The 12,914-nt window shown below is 43.7% G+C and overlaps 1 protein-coding gene across 2 annotated transcripts in view; it reads left to right on the top strand.

The window, feature by feature from the left end:
• Window positions 1-12,914, top strand: part of ROR1 (receptor tyrosine kinase like orphan receptor 1) — a 211,800-nt gene that overhangs the window by 130,883 nt on the left and 68,003 nt on the right. For both annotated transcript variants that reach the window (XM_075832085.1, XM_075832086.1), the window contains exon 2: window positions 10,302-10,373. In XM_075832085.1, coding sequence (XP_075688200.1) covers window positions 10,302-10,373 — 72 coding nt within the window. The remainder of the gene's footprint in view (window positions 1-10,301; window positions 10,374-12,914) is intronic.

Raw genomic sequence — 12,914 nt, forward strand, 5'->3', positions numbered from 1 at the left:
TTAAGACTGAAAAAATTCAGTACAATTTGGCGATATATTTGATTTCCATGGAATTTCTTTAACCTTTCAGGGAATTTCTTGCTTTTCTATGACCATCCAATAATCCGACATTTAGTCCGGCATTTCAGAATTAAAAAAAAAAAAAGTATCTGGTGCAGCGATCAACTGATCACCTCGGATCTGGCATTTGTAACCCTAGCGATCAGCACTCTGTCTATGTCTACCTGTGAATCAGTTGTTATCGGCGGGGGAAGCAACATCTAGATAAATGTAACACTACATGCCGACCACTGATTTGTATGGCCGTCCAAGTAATGCATTGATGCCCCAGGTCCACGTGTTTGGGACCCCATCTATGACGGGCATATTCCCTAATAGGGCATATGGAGAGGGGTTGTAGTTGAGACAACCCCTTTAAGGAATCTTATTGCATTTCTAGATGACTTCTCCATATTATTTCTCAGTATATGTTGTTCTGTGATATATATATATATATATCTATCTACCCTCACGTCATGTGTTGGGCTCATGGCATCTGGTGTAGAGTCTGTGCGGTATTTCTATTCCTCTTTAACCTGCAGGATCACATCTGCTGTCTCTGAGCATCACAAAGGCGGTGTTGTTACTGAGCGTCTCCTGTTACCAGACCTTTGGCAGACATATACATTTTAAGCTAAAGTCAGAGAAATTCGGAATATGGGAAGCTTATTTAAAGGAAAGCTTCCAAAAAGGACTTTAAAGAGTGCTGCCGACTAACACAGGGGTCCCCAACCTCCAGCTGTCAAGGCATGCTAGGAGTTGTAGTATTGCAACAATTGGGAGCTAACGCCGTAAAGAAAGAATTAAAAAAAATGTCAGTAAATAATGTAAGTCCCTAAAAAGTTGTCTTCTGTCAAATTGTTAAAGATTCTGTAATGTATGTACACATTGACTCCACCAGCAGAATAGTGAGTGCAGCTCTGGAGTATAATACAGGATATAACTCAGGATCAGTACAGGATAAGTAATGTAATGTATGTACACAGTGACTCCACCAGCAGAATACTGAGTGCAGCTCTGGAGTATAATACAGGATGTAACTCAGGATCAGTAAAGGATAAGTAATGTATGTACACAGTGACTCCACCAGCAGAATAGTGAGTGCAGATCTGGGGTATAATACAGGATGTAACTCAGGATCAGTACAGGATAAGTAATGTAATATATGTACACAGTGACTCCACCAGCAGAATAGTGAGTGCAGCTCTGGAGTATAATACAGGATGTAACTCAGGATCAGTACAGGATAAGTAATGTAATGTATGTACACAGTGACTCCACCAGCAGAATAGTGAGTGCAGCTCTGGAGTATAATACAGGATATAACTCAGGATCAGTACAGGATAAGTAATGTAATGTATGTACACAGTGACTCCACCAACAGAATAGTGAGTGCAGCTCTGGAGTATAATACAGAATGTAACTCAGGATCAGTACAAGATAAGTAATGTAATGTATGTACACAGTGACTCCACCAGCAGAATAGTGAGTGCAGCTCTGGAGTATAATACAGGATGTAACTCAGGATCAGTACAGGATAAGTAATGTAATGTATGTACACAGTGACTCTGCCAGCAGAATAGAGAGTGCAGCTCTGGGGTATAATACAGGATGTAACTCCGGATCAGTACAGCATAAGTAATGTAATGTATGTACACAGTGACTCTGCCAGCAGAATAGTGAGTGCAGCTCTGGAGTATAATACAGGATGTAACTCAGGATCAGTACAGGATAAGTAATGTAATGTATGTACACAGGGACTCCACCAGCAGAATAGTGAGTGCAGCTCTGGAGTACAATACAGGATGTAACTCAGGATCAGTACAGGGTAAGTAATGTATGTACACAGTGACTCCACCAGCAGAATAGTGAGTGCAGCTCTGGAGTATAATATGGGATGTAACTCAGGATCAGTACAGGATAAGTAATGTAATGTATGTACACAGTGACTCCACCAGCAGAATAGTGAGTGCAGCTCTGGAGTATAATATGGGATGTAACTCAGGATCAGTACAGGGTAAGTAATGTATGTACACAGTGACTCCACCAGCAGATTAGTGAGTGCAGCTCTGGAGTATAATACAGGATGCAAACCAGGATCAGTACAGGATAAGTAATGTAATGTATGTACACCGTGACTCCACCAGCAGAATAGTGAGTGCAGCTCTGGAGTATAATACAGGATGTAACTCAGGATCAGTATAGGATAAGTAATGTAATGCATGTACACAGTGACTCCCCCAGCAGAATAGCGAGCGCAGCTCTGGAGTATAATACAGAATGTAACTCCGGATCAGTACAGGATAAGTAATGTAATGTATGTACACAGTGACTCCACCAGCAGAATAGTGAGTGCAGCTCTGGAGTATAATACAGGATGTAACTCAGGATCAGTACAGGATAAGTAATATAATGTATGTACACAGTGACTCCACCAGCAGAATAGTGAGTGCAGCTCTGGAGTATAATACTTATCCTGTACTGATACTGAGTTACATCCTGTAACGTGAACATTCCCTTTAAATGTATGCTTCAGGTACTTATAATATATATATATATATATATATATATATATATATATATATACATACATATATATGAACCTATTCTTTGTCCGTGTCTACGCCGACATTTGTTGCAAATCATTTGCATTATTTCAGTCTGAGAGAATTCGCCGCCGTTCACATTAATCGCTTCAGTAAATCATTAACACAAGGTGTAAAGTACCTTTCAACGCACTTGAAATGTTTTCAGCTCTCGCCTCCAGCTATGGAGGATTTCACTTCATCCGCTTCAGTGTTTTGACAATATAGGATTTACTTCACGCTTTTAACACACAACAAACCTGTTAATATCTGCGCGGCTTTACTGCTTCTTTCCTCCTAGGAAAACATTGACGCTTGAAGGTCTGATGGGAAATCTCTTTATAATGAAACCCGAGCGATCTTCTGCCATATGATCGGTCTCAAGACAATCCATTAAGTCTGTCGATATCTTGTGCGGCTTGTAAGTTGCTTTGGTTCCTGTCCTAAACAAAGGCGAAGCGGCCATTAGTGTGAACTTGATATTGAGGGACGATGGCGGCCATTTTGGAAGCTAATTCAGTATTTGAATGAAGTCCTTTGATTCGTTAGACACCATTGACCTTTATGTAGCAGCTTTTTTGGACGGATATGTGAATCGTAGGCCAGAAAACGTAATGTGAACAGGGCCTTATGTACTAATTATACAAAGTTCTCCTCTGTCCTCCCCCACTGGTTTCCCTTGGTCCATATTTTTTCTCCTCAATTATGGATACTGACCAATTAATTTCTATCGGCCACGGATCCCCTCCCGTATATTTACTGTAGAAATGACCCGCAAAATATGACATGTCCTATTTTTGCATTTACGGACCGTGCTCCTATACTTATAACTGAGAGCACGGTCCGCAAATGCGGGTGACGCTCTGCGGCCCGTCCGTGCAGTATTTACTGACCGAAAATACGGCACGGTCGTGTGCATGAGGCCTAAGAGACATTAGACGATACAGTAACGCCACGTGGCCAACTGTCCTGATTTTGGGTGGCCTGTCCAGTGAACCTGACAACAAAAGGGCAGGGTCCAGGCTTATTATTTTAAAAAGTGGGTGTTTCTAGATGGTTTGGGGGCCTTACCAGTCAAACCAGGGGAGAGACTTAAAATACCCCACTATTTGGGTGCAATTATTGGTTCGCATGCGTCATGTGACATATTTAAAGCGAAATTCTCTGCATGCGACACCGTATAATAGTTTTTGTCACTAAAGAATTCTGGGTAATGATATATATTTTTCTTTATTCTACATTCCTACGGTTTTATTATTACAGGCTCCGCTCTGTCACCCCTTCCCCCCTTTATATCCATAATTGGGTCAGGATTGGATTTTTCTAAATATTCAATAATACCCGATCAAAGCGATCCTGGACTGAGGAATCACTACGCGTGCAGAAATGGCGCCATGCGGTCCTCCCAAAGTGCCAAAACAAATCCAGAGACTATTGTGTAATCCCTCTGCGTATTGAAATGTAGGTAAATTCCTACTGATCGTCTCGGCTGCCCGAAGTCATGGAGCTGAATGCAAGATGAGTTTGCCGGCAGGATTTGGATCATGTCCTATAGAATCAAAAATAGTTATTTCTGGATGCCCCATAGATTTCCTTCGCCGTATGGCTCACCGTGATATTATAACCATTGATATTTTGGGCTCTATCTGTCCTCTCATGATACTTTGCAGCATTTGCTTCTTTATGTGGGTGGGACATTTATCACTGTTTATCCTGGTAAAGGAATAGAATGCCAAAACGACAGTGAAGACTGACATACAGTCAGTTTGTCATAGCTTAAATATGTAAGCAAAACGACAGCTGGTCATCAGTTTCTGCAAAGCATTACAGTTTATATGGACAATTTTACATTTTAGGCGCGTTTTTTTTGGGGGGGGGCGCAAGGATTGCAATGAAACAGCAGGAAAATTATAATTTTTTTTATTGGAAATGATGTATTAGAATACGGCTGACTTGACGGACCACCGTTTTCTTAATATTTCTTTATTTTTGAATATTTCCTCCCTTTTTTAACATTTTTGTAAAAAGTCGTAAACTTCAAAGTCGCTCTGGCGACAGAAGTTCTTGAGAATTTTGTGGCCGCCATGTGTCCTGCAGGCAGTTTTGGTAATGAGCTGTGATTTATAGGCGCTGGCGCTCTGTAACCAGCATTCATGATACACGAGTCCTGCCTCTAATGCGGTTTACACGGCGCAGGACAGATGGATCGAGTATGACTAAGCAGAGCTCAGGGAGCGTTACAAATGGCTGAGCTCACATTTCTGAAGTCTGTTCCTTTAAGCACCAGTCATTCCAGCGGGGTCACACTTTTACTATGCGGTGCAGATAGGAACGCAAACTTTCAAAAGACTCCGATTTACATCCTATAGTAACATTGTGTCAGCGGAATTTCATGATTTGGAAAATTATAATTTTTTAATATTTTACATTCTTTTTGCATTTTTTTTAAATCTAATTTTAAATAGATTTTTTTTTATTATTATCTTAAAAGAAATTTGACACAAAGATTTACTGGGTTTTTTTCTGCCATTTTTTTTATTGCTATCTTCGCTGTGGACAGATGTTTTCTGCTAATCAACCGCATACTATTTTTGTATCTGTAGCAGCTTCCAAACTTAAACCTTTACAAAAATGTAGCAATTTTCTGATATACTTTGTGCTTTCTTTTTTGTCACCATGTTTAATATCTCTGCTTCCTGACAGTGAATGCAAATATTCATTGTTGGAGTCCTGCTCTGATGGGTTTCTTACAGTGTATGAGTCTAAAGAATCCTCGTTGTGCCATACACAGCAACAGCACCAACCTCTCTCCTGTCCTCGACTCCAGGCTGATCGCTTTTCCCTACGTTGATACATTGTAACAAACCCTCAAGATACAGAAGTGTTTATACTCACTTAAAGCAAGCAGGGATCTTGAATACGGTGAGGAACTGAAACACAGAGTATATTAAAAAGTAATCTTTTTTTTTTTTTTTTTTTTTAAGTGATTCAACTTTATTTACATAAGACCGGACAGCCCTATAAGGGGCAGCCATGACGATTGTACGTAGGTAATGATGTGTATTTGAGGAGAAGATCAGTGGCGCAGGGAGGACCCAAAGCAAAAATCAAAATGGGCTCCTCTGCTAGTTCATGTAGTGACACTCTTCCATCTTGGTAAAATGACAGCTTGGCATTTGTTGGCTTCCGCCCGGAGGCGTGACTTCAGGCTCAATCTGTTAGGCTTGACGTCAGGCTTAATCAGTCTTCCTATGTGGCAAATGGGCCTTTAGGCACCAGGGCCCGAATGTGATTGCTACTTCTGCGCCCACAATTGTTACACCCATAGTTAAAGGGGTATTCCCAGAATCTAAATATATTACCTTTCCACAGTATAGGTGATGATCGTTTGATCGCTGGCGACCCCCTCCGATCACCAGAATAGGGCTCTCGATTTCCCTGCTGCTCCCCACTGCAGGACCGCAGTAAGCAAGACGTTAAATGAAGCAGCGGTCGTGCATGCTCGGCGCCACTCCCATTCAAAGTCTATGGGAATGACAGAAAGGGTATGTTCACACGGCAGCGTCCGTAACGGCTGAAATGACGGGGCTGTTTTCAGGAGAAAACAGCACCGTAATTTCAGCCGTAATGGCATATTGAGGCGCTTTTTGCTGCGTCCATTACGGATGTTAAATGGAGCTGGTTTTCCATGGAGTCAATGGAAAACGGCTCCATTTACGTCTGAAGAAGTGACAGGCACTTCTTTGACGCGGGCGTCTTTTTTACGCCCCGCCCTTTGACAGCGGGGCGTAAAAAAAAATGACCGTGTGCACAGAACATCTTAAGACCCATTCTAATGAATGGGCAGATGTTTGCCAACGCTATCAAGGCGCATTTTCGGACGTAAATCGAGGCGTAAAAGGCCCGAATTACGTCCGTAAATAAGCCGTGTGAACATACCCTAACAGTCGTGTACAGCGCTCGGCTCTTTCCTTCATTTTCATAGACATTGATTGGAGCGACAGCTCGACCGCCGCTCCATTCAGGCTCCTCCTCTGTGTAGAGGTGCAGTGAGGACCATCTGGTTGTTCAGGACCCCCGTTCATGCGATTGGTGGGGGTCCCAGCGTTCAGACCATTACCGCCTATCCTGTGGAAAAGTGATAATTGTTGATTCTGGAAATACCCATTAAGGTATACGGTTTCCCATTAACAGGAAGATTTGCCCCCAGTACAATCAGATTTCTGACAGTTCTCACTCCAGATATGAGGCTGCAGAACCGACAGAATGACCCTCCGCACCCCGGTGGCAGATGAAGATCTGACTTTTTCCTGCCCCCCTCACCGCCCACACTCGCTGACACTTGGATAAACAATCCCCGGCACTGTCCAGATGGTCTGCTGTCCCTCTCACGCCGGACAATATAGGCCTTGTATGGAAATCTTGTGTCACGCCAGACGCGGCTGAAAATAATAAGCGTTTCTGCAGTCGTTCCGGAAGTGTATGGAGTCGTTGATGTGTCCGAGGGCAATGCAGGCACTTAACGCTGACAGTCAGTCAAATATTTATCGTCAGGATAATTGGGGAAAAATAATTCTTCACAGGACATTATTGGGAAGCAGGTGCAGGCTGGACTGGGAGGGGTGGGTAGTTAATAGAGGGGGGGGCCCTGAGTCGGGGATCCACTATCGCCCAGTGCACAGTATCGCGCCATACTAGTTGTCACGCAGCTTTCCACAGAAACAGATCTAACGAAGAAACGACTCAATGGCGAAAAGTTTATCGAGATTTCGTTTTTATTTTTTTTAGGGGGCAAATGCCCTTTTGATCCTCATGTGTTGATGCAAGGCTGTGGTCTGAACCTGTGGCCGAAACTACAACTCCCAGTTGTAGGATGCCAGGTGATTGATTAGCAAAGAATCTGCAGGAGTGTGGAATTTAGTGCAACATATGTAGCCAACATTGACTGTTAGGGCCCTTTTACACCCTCCGATGCTGCGAGCGCCGATCAACAAGACATGGTTGATCGGCGCTCGTTTGCTCCTGTCACACGGAGCTATGGATGGGGACGAGCGGTTGTTACGCCGATCGCTCGTCCCCATACATTATTATCATGTCGGCAGCGCGTCTCCCTGTTTACACACCAAGATCTGCTGCCGACATTGATAATATTTTACTTTTTAAAACGATACGATCAGCAGATGATTGGGCGTTTGCTCGATCATCTGCTGATCGTTCCCGTTTACACAGCGCAATTATCAGCAATGTGCGTTCTATCAACGCTTGTCTGACTGATAATCGCCCAGTGTAAAACCCCCTTAACTCAACTTTCCCAAAATGCATATAACCAAGAGGAGGAAAAGGTGGGAGAGGGGATAATCTATATATACTATAGACTATAGAGCCCCCCCCCCCCCCCCCCCGATTATCTTTGTCCTTGTTGTATTGACCGTAGATGCCGCAATAGACGGCACAGTTTTTTCGTATGATACAAATGTTCCCTCTCGGTCACATTTAAGGTGCTTGAGCGAGGCCCCTGGAACATCTGTCATCATCTCCAGGGTGGTCTTATATATTTTCTTAATTTATATCTTATCATAAAACTCCACACAATGGAGGCTCAGATCAAAATATAACCTCATGTAGAGATGAAGCCGGCAGGAAGATAAGATCGGGATGGAGGAACGTCAATAGGGGACATTGTCTCCGCTCATACAGAAAATATGCGGCGTGGAAGTTGGGACGAGAAGGGAAACGCTGTGCTTTTATTTTTCCAGGGGGCACGAGAATAACATTTGGTTATTTGTATAGTATTCATGTTTAGGTAACGTCGTTCCATCCTGTTTGACATGTAAAATATTGTATCAATCCTGTTTAAAGGGGGATTCCGGTGAATAACTTCCATTAATATATGATTGGGGTGGGTTTCGTTTCTGGGACACTAACAATCCCGAGAAGGACGGGACTGGATTCTACATCTTCGGAGGAGGGGTGACCATTCATGTATAAGACTTTACAGCCTATAACATACTTTACTTCTAGGTTATGTACTGTTGGGGTTCCACTTTAAAGAAAACACAATTTACAAGTTGTCATGTCCCAGGGATCAGGAGCATAGATTAAATCTTCTCTCTACCCTAGAAGGGGCTTTCTCCTGTGCTCCATGTCCCCCCCCCCTCCGAGAAGTAATGCATTCTGTATAAGCGGCCAAGAGGAGTGGGGGAAGGGAAGGGACAACTGCTCTCATCACAATTCCTTTTCAGACAGATGGTAATACAGTCGTTCCGACAAACCAAGTATAAAATATATTCTTCTATTGTCCAAAGGGGAGGTTTGGGGGGTAGTCCGATTGGGGAGGGGCAAGGTACAGGGCCCGGCATGGTCCACTTCCTCGCTACGCCCCACAGAGTGAAATCAACGCCAACTAGCTATAATTGACACCAGTTTTCCATCGTAAATAATAAAAAATTTGTCGGGCCGATTTGACCCCACCCATGCTTCTACCTCTGTAATATGGCATGTTGCAAATCTTGGGGTTGGTGGGAGGAAATGAGGAGGAGTCTTGTGGGCTGTTAATTTAATTTTGAAAAAAGTTACCTAAAAATAATATTATAAGGGGGGGGGGGGGTAGAAAAAAAGCGTAATGGAATAACAGAATCAATATTATAGGAGATCGTTAAAGGGGTTGTATCATGAAGACAACCACAGTCCGTTGTCCCTATTGTGGCATATTGACGTAACTGAAGGGGTCCCCCACTCGGGATTCCTTCTATAATCCAGAATGGAGAGCCACACTGTAAGATTGGCTCCCACTCTGATGGAGTTGAGCCATCCATGTAGGACGGCCATTTGTCTGAATGGCCTGCGTTGTAATACCACATGTCCCCTGCAGTGGCCGCTGCAGGGAAAATGTCTGGTCAGACTAGGCTTCCCCATAATCAGCCGTTTTCTGGGAGCTGAAGCCGCAGTGATCAGATGATTGTCCTGGCAGCCGTAATCTCAAAGGCTATAGGGGGTTTTACACTGGCCGATTATCGTGCAGGCGAGCGTTCGTATAAAGCTTGTTGCCGTAATTGCCCTGTGTAAAAAGGGCAGCGATCAGCAGATGAACGAGCAAACGCTCGATCATCTGCTGATCGTATAGTTTTAAAAAAGAGATATATTATGGTTGTCGGCAGCACATCTTGGTGTGTAAACAGGGAGACGCGATGCCGACATGATAATAATGTATGGGGACAAGTGATCGAAGTAACGACCGCTCATCCCTATCCATAGCTCTGTGTGACAGGAGAGAACGACCGCCGATCAATGATTTCTCGTCGATCGGCGTTCGCTAACTAGAGTATGTGGCTGTTATTGGGGTCTAATGTTAAAGGATGTGTCCGGACATATACAACCCTATATACAGTGTGTGTATGTATGTATGTATGTATATGTGTATATATATATAGATATATATATACTGTATTAGTAGATATTCACTTATAGTGCCCCCTATATACGACCCTTTCACTCCATACATACGTATTGTAGCTCTCGCGATGGTATCTCTGGAATTAGTTAGATCTCATTAGTTCCCAGTAACTCAATAGCGTTCGAATGATTTCACCTGGAGAATTTGGCGGCCTCATATATTCAGACTTAGTGGCAGCCCATAAATTGATCTATATTAAATATGTCTTGTTTTGTCCCGCACAGGAACTGAACTGACAGTCGACGCTGATTTACAGCCTACCTCAACGTGGAACGTTTCAAGTGACCTCCACAAAGGTGCGTCCCATGCAACCGCCCCCCACCCGAGCAGCAGTTGTGTTCATCTCATGATCGCTCTGACATTTAATTTGAGATATTTTGGTGATTTGACTGGGATTTTTTTTTTTTGCTTCTTGCCTATAAAATGTTCCACATGGTGAAAATGCTTCAAGATGTGTCGTACCTCTGTGATATCATTAGGGCCTGGTTTGTATTATGGAGAGAACCAGCACATTTGGACGGGTACAAATTTATAATTGAAGTAATTACTCAGTTGGGTGTATTTACAGGAGTAGGACTATTATTTTTTAACTCCGCCATTACTCCACCCTGCACAAAAGTGGTGACCCGCTTGTTCTTTTTGGTTGTCCCCGACATTACTGCAATGGTCTGCAGCCTCCACTTCGTGGCAGTGTCATCTCACCTTACTGATATTGTATCCCCCGGTGGGCATAAGTCGCTGTATAACCCTTGATCGTCCCCCCCAGTGCGGCCCAGGGTTGTGTGTGATCCCTAGGTGCTTATGGTGGATTTACGTCATGTCCGTCTGAAGGGCAGTCCAACCCTTTCTTCCCAAACCTTAGGGTAATTCCACACGCTGCGTAAATAATGAGCGGGAAAAAATGATCAGAAATTGACCTGCGGTGCGGTTTTTTAATCCGCAGCATGTCAATTGTATTTGTGTAAACGCTGCTTATTTGTTGCGGTTTTTCCCCGTTGAATTCAATAGGGAGGTAAAATCCTCAACGAATAGCAGATGTTGCATTTTTTTGCGGCAAAAAAGCAGCAAACCTGCCGCAGAAAAACGCAGCTCAGAAAAAAAATCTTATACTTGCCCAGAAGCCTGCGTTTCTTCGTCCAGGCCGGCCTCCTGGGATGACGTTTCATCCCAAGTGACCGCTTCAGCCAATCACAGGCTGCAGCGGTCACAGAATAAAATGGCATCCCAGAGCTGCGGAACATCAGGACGTCGGAAGGACGCGTTGCCATGGTAAGTATCCCATTTTTTTGATTCAGTGCAGGATTTCCGCAGTGAACATTCCGTCCGAAAAACTGCGCCACAATTTGGTACGGTTTTTCGGCCGGATTTCCCTGTGGCGCACAGGGCGGATATGCTGTGTACCGTTTTATCCACCCTGTGTGAACATATCCTTAGGGTACGGCCACACGGGATGGAAAAACTCCATTGTGGATTTTGATGCAAATTATGCGGCATTTCCACATTAAAATCCACGTGTTTTACTGTACATGCGGATTGTGCTGCAGAATTTTTTTCAGATTTATTTGCGGGCCGAAGTTGAAGAGGACGCAACAGGAGCGGTAAGTGAACGGAGTGATGAAGTGATGGTGGGGGTGGCAAGTGCGCGGCCTGGAACAGTCAGGGTCCGAAGGACGGCCCTAATCACGTGGTCCCATCCATACACTGAGCAGAGCTGAAGGACGACACGAGTGGCCGGGATGGGATCCGCAGTGAATAGACCCTTGTACTTTAATTTTCCGCCACCGCTGACACAGCGTGTCGACTCCTCCGCTGAAGACCGGCTTCTTATTGCCTCATAAATTCAACACACGTGGAAGTGACATAATCCGATGGTGAGAGCAGTTCATGACCCCCTGACACATGCACAGGTACAGGTGGAGCAATTTTTCTGCCTTTGATTGACAGGTGGAAATTGAGCGCAGTACTGCAATGTAATATTATCTACGGGACGAACATGTTACGTATTAATTATGACGGTAAAGAACGGTCGCACTTGTATTTAGTATATAGGATTGTGCCCCTCAATGTTAAGAAATACCACGTGTAACAGGTATATAACATGAATGTTTTCCTTGATATTCATTGAAAATCCCTTAAATTTATTTAAAGGGACTCTATCACCGGACAGGTTTCCGTTAGATTAGTGAATCTGCACAATTCCCGATCCAAGCAGAACTGGTGGCTGTAATTGCACCCACAAAAGAGCACCCAAGAAATGCAAATCAGGTGGCCAATAGAAGTGAGACCCTCCCCCCCCACCTCCTTCTGTTTCTAAGTAGTCACGATTCTAGGAAAGTGTGTCATGTGACTACTCCCTGCTAAGCTAACTGGCTGAAAAGACTTACAGAGGGGAGGGGTATAGCTATGTTCCAGGCTTTTGATTGGCCGTTTTTGAGACCGGGTGCAATTCTGCCCCATTGAGTTCCCTGAATTTGGCACTGCTTGTAGATTTGTGATTAGAAATGTATTTAGGTGGGGTTCCCCTTTAATTTTCACACTAACCGATTTGCACCTACTCACACAAGATCCTGCAGATTGAAAGAAAAGAAAGCTTGCTAAAGTCTCAAAGTGACATCACTAAGGGGAAGGTGAGCGCAAATGTGTTTTATACAGCTACAATTGGCTTCAGTGAAAAATGTAAATCTGTATACAATGAGCTCCCCCTAGTGGCAGCAGCCAGCAGTTATTCATTTATAGAAATACTAAACATATAATGCACAAAAAAAATAAATCACTTTAATTCATCCCTTCATTTCCTCAGTTCCTTTGATCCCATGTGTCTCATGTCACAATTAAAA

This window comes from Rhinoderma darwinii, chromosome 7 (genome assembly GCF_050947455.1).
Source record: "Rhinoderma darwinii isolate aRhiDar2 chromosome 7, aRhiDar2.hap1, whole genome shotgun sequence".
In the NCBI taxonomy this organism is placed as follows: Eukaryota; Metazoa; Chordata; class Amphibia; order Anura; family Rhinodermatidae; genus Rhinoderma; species Rhinoderma darwinii.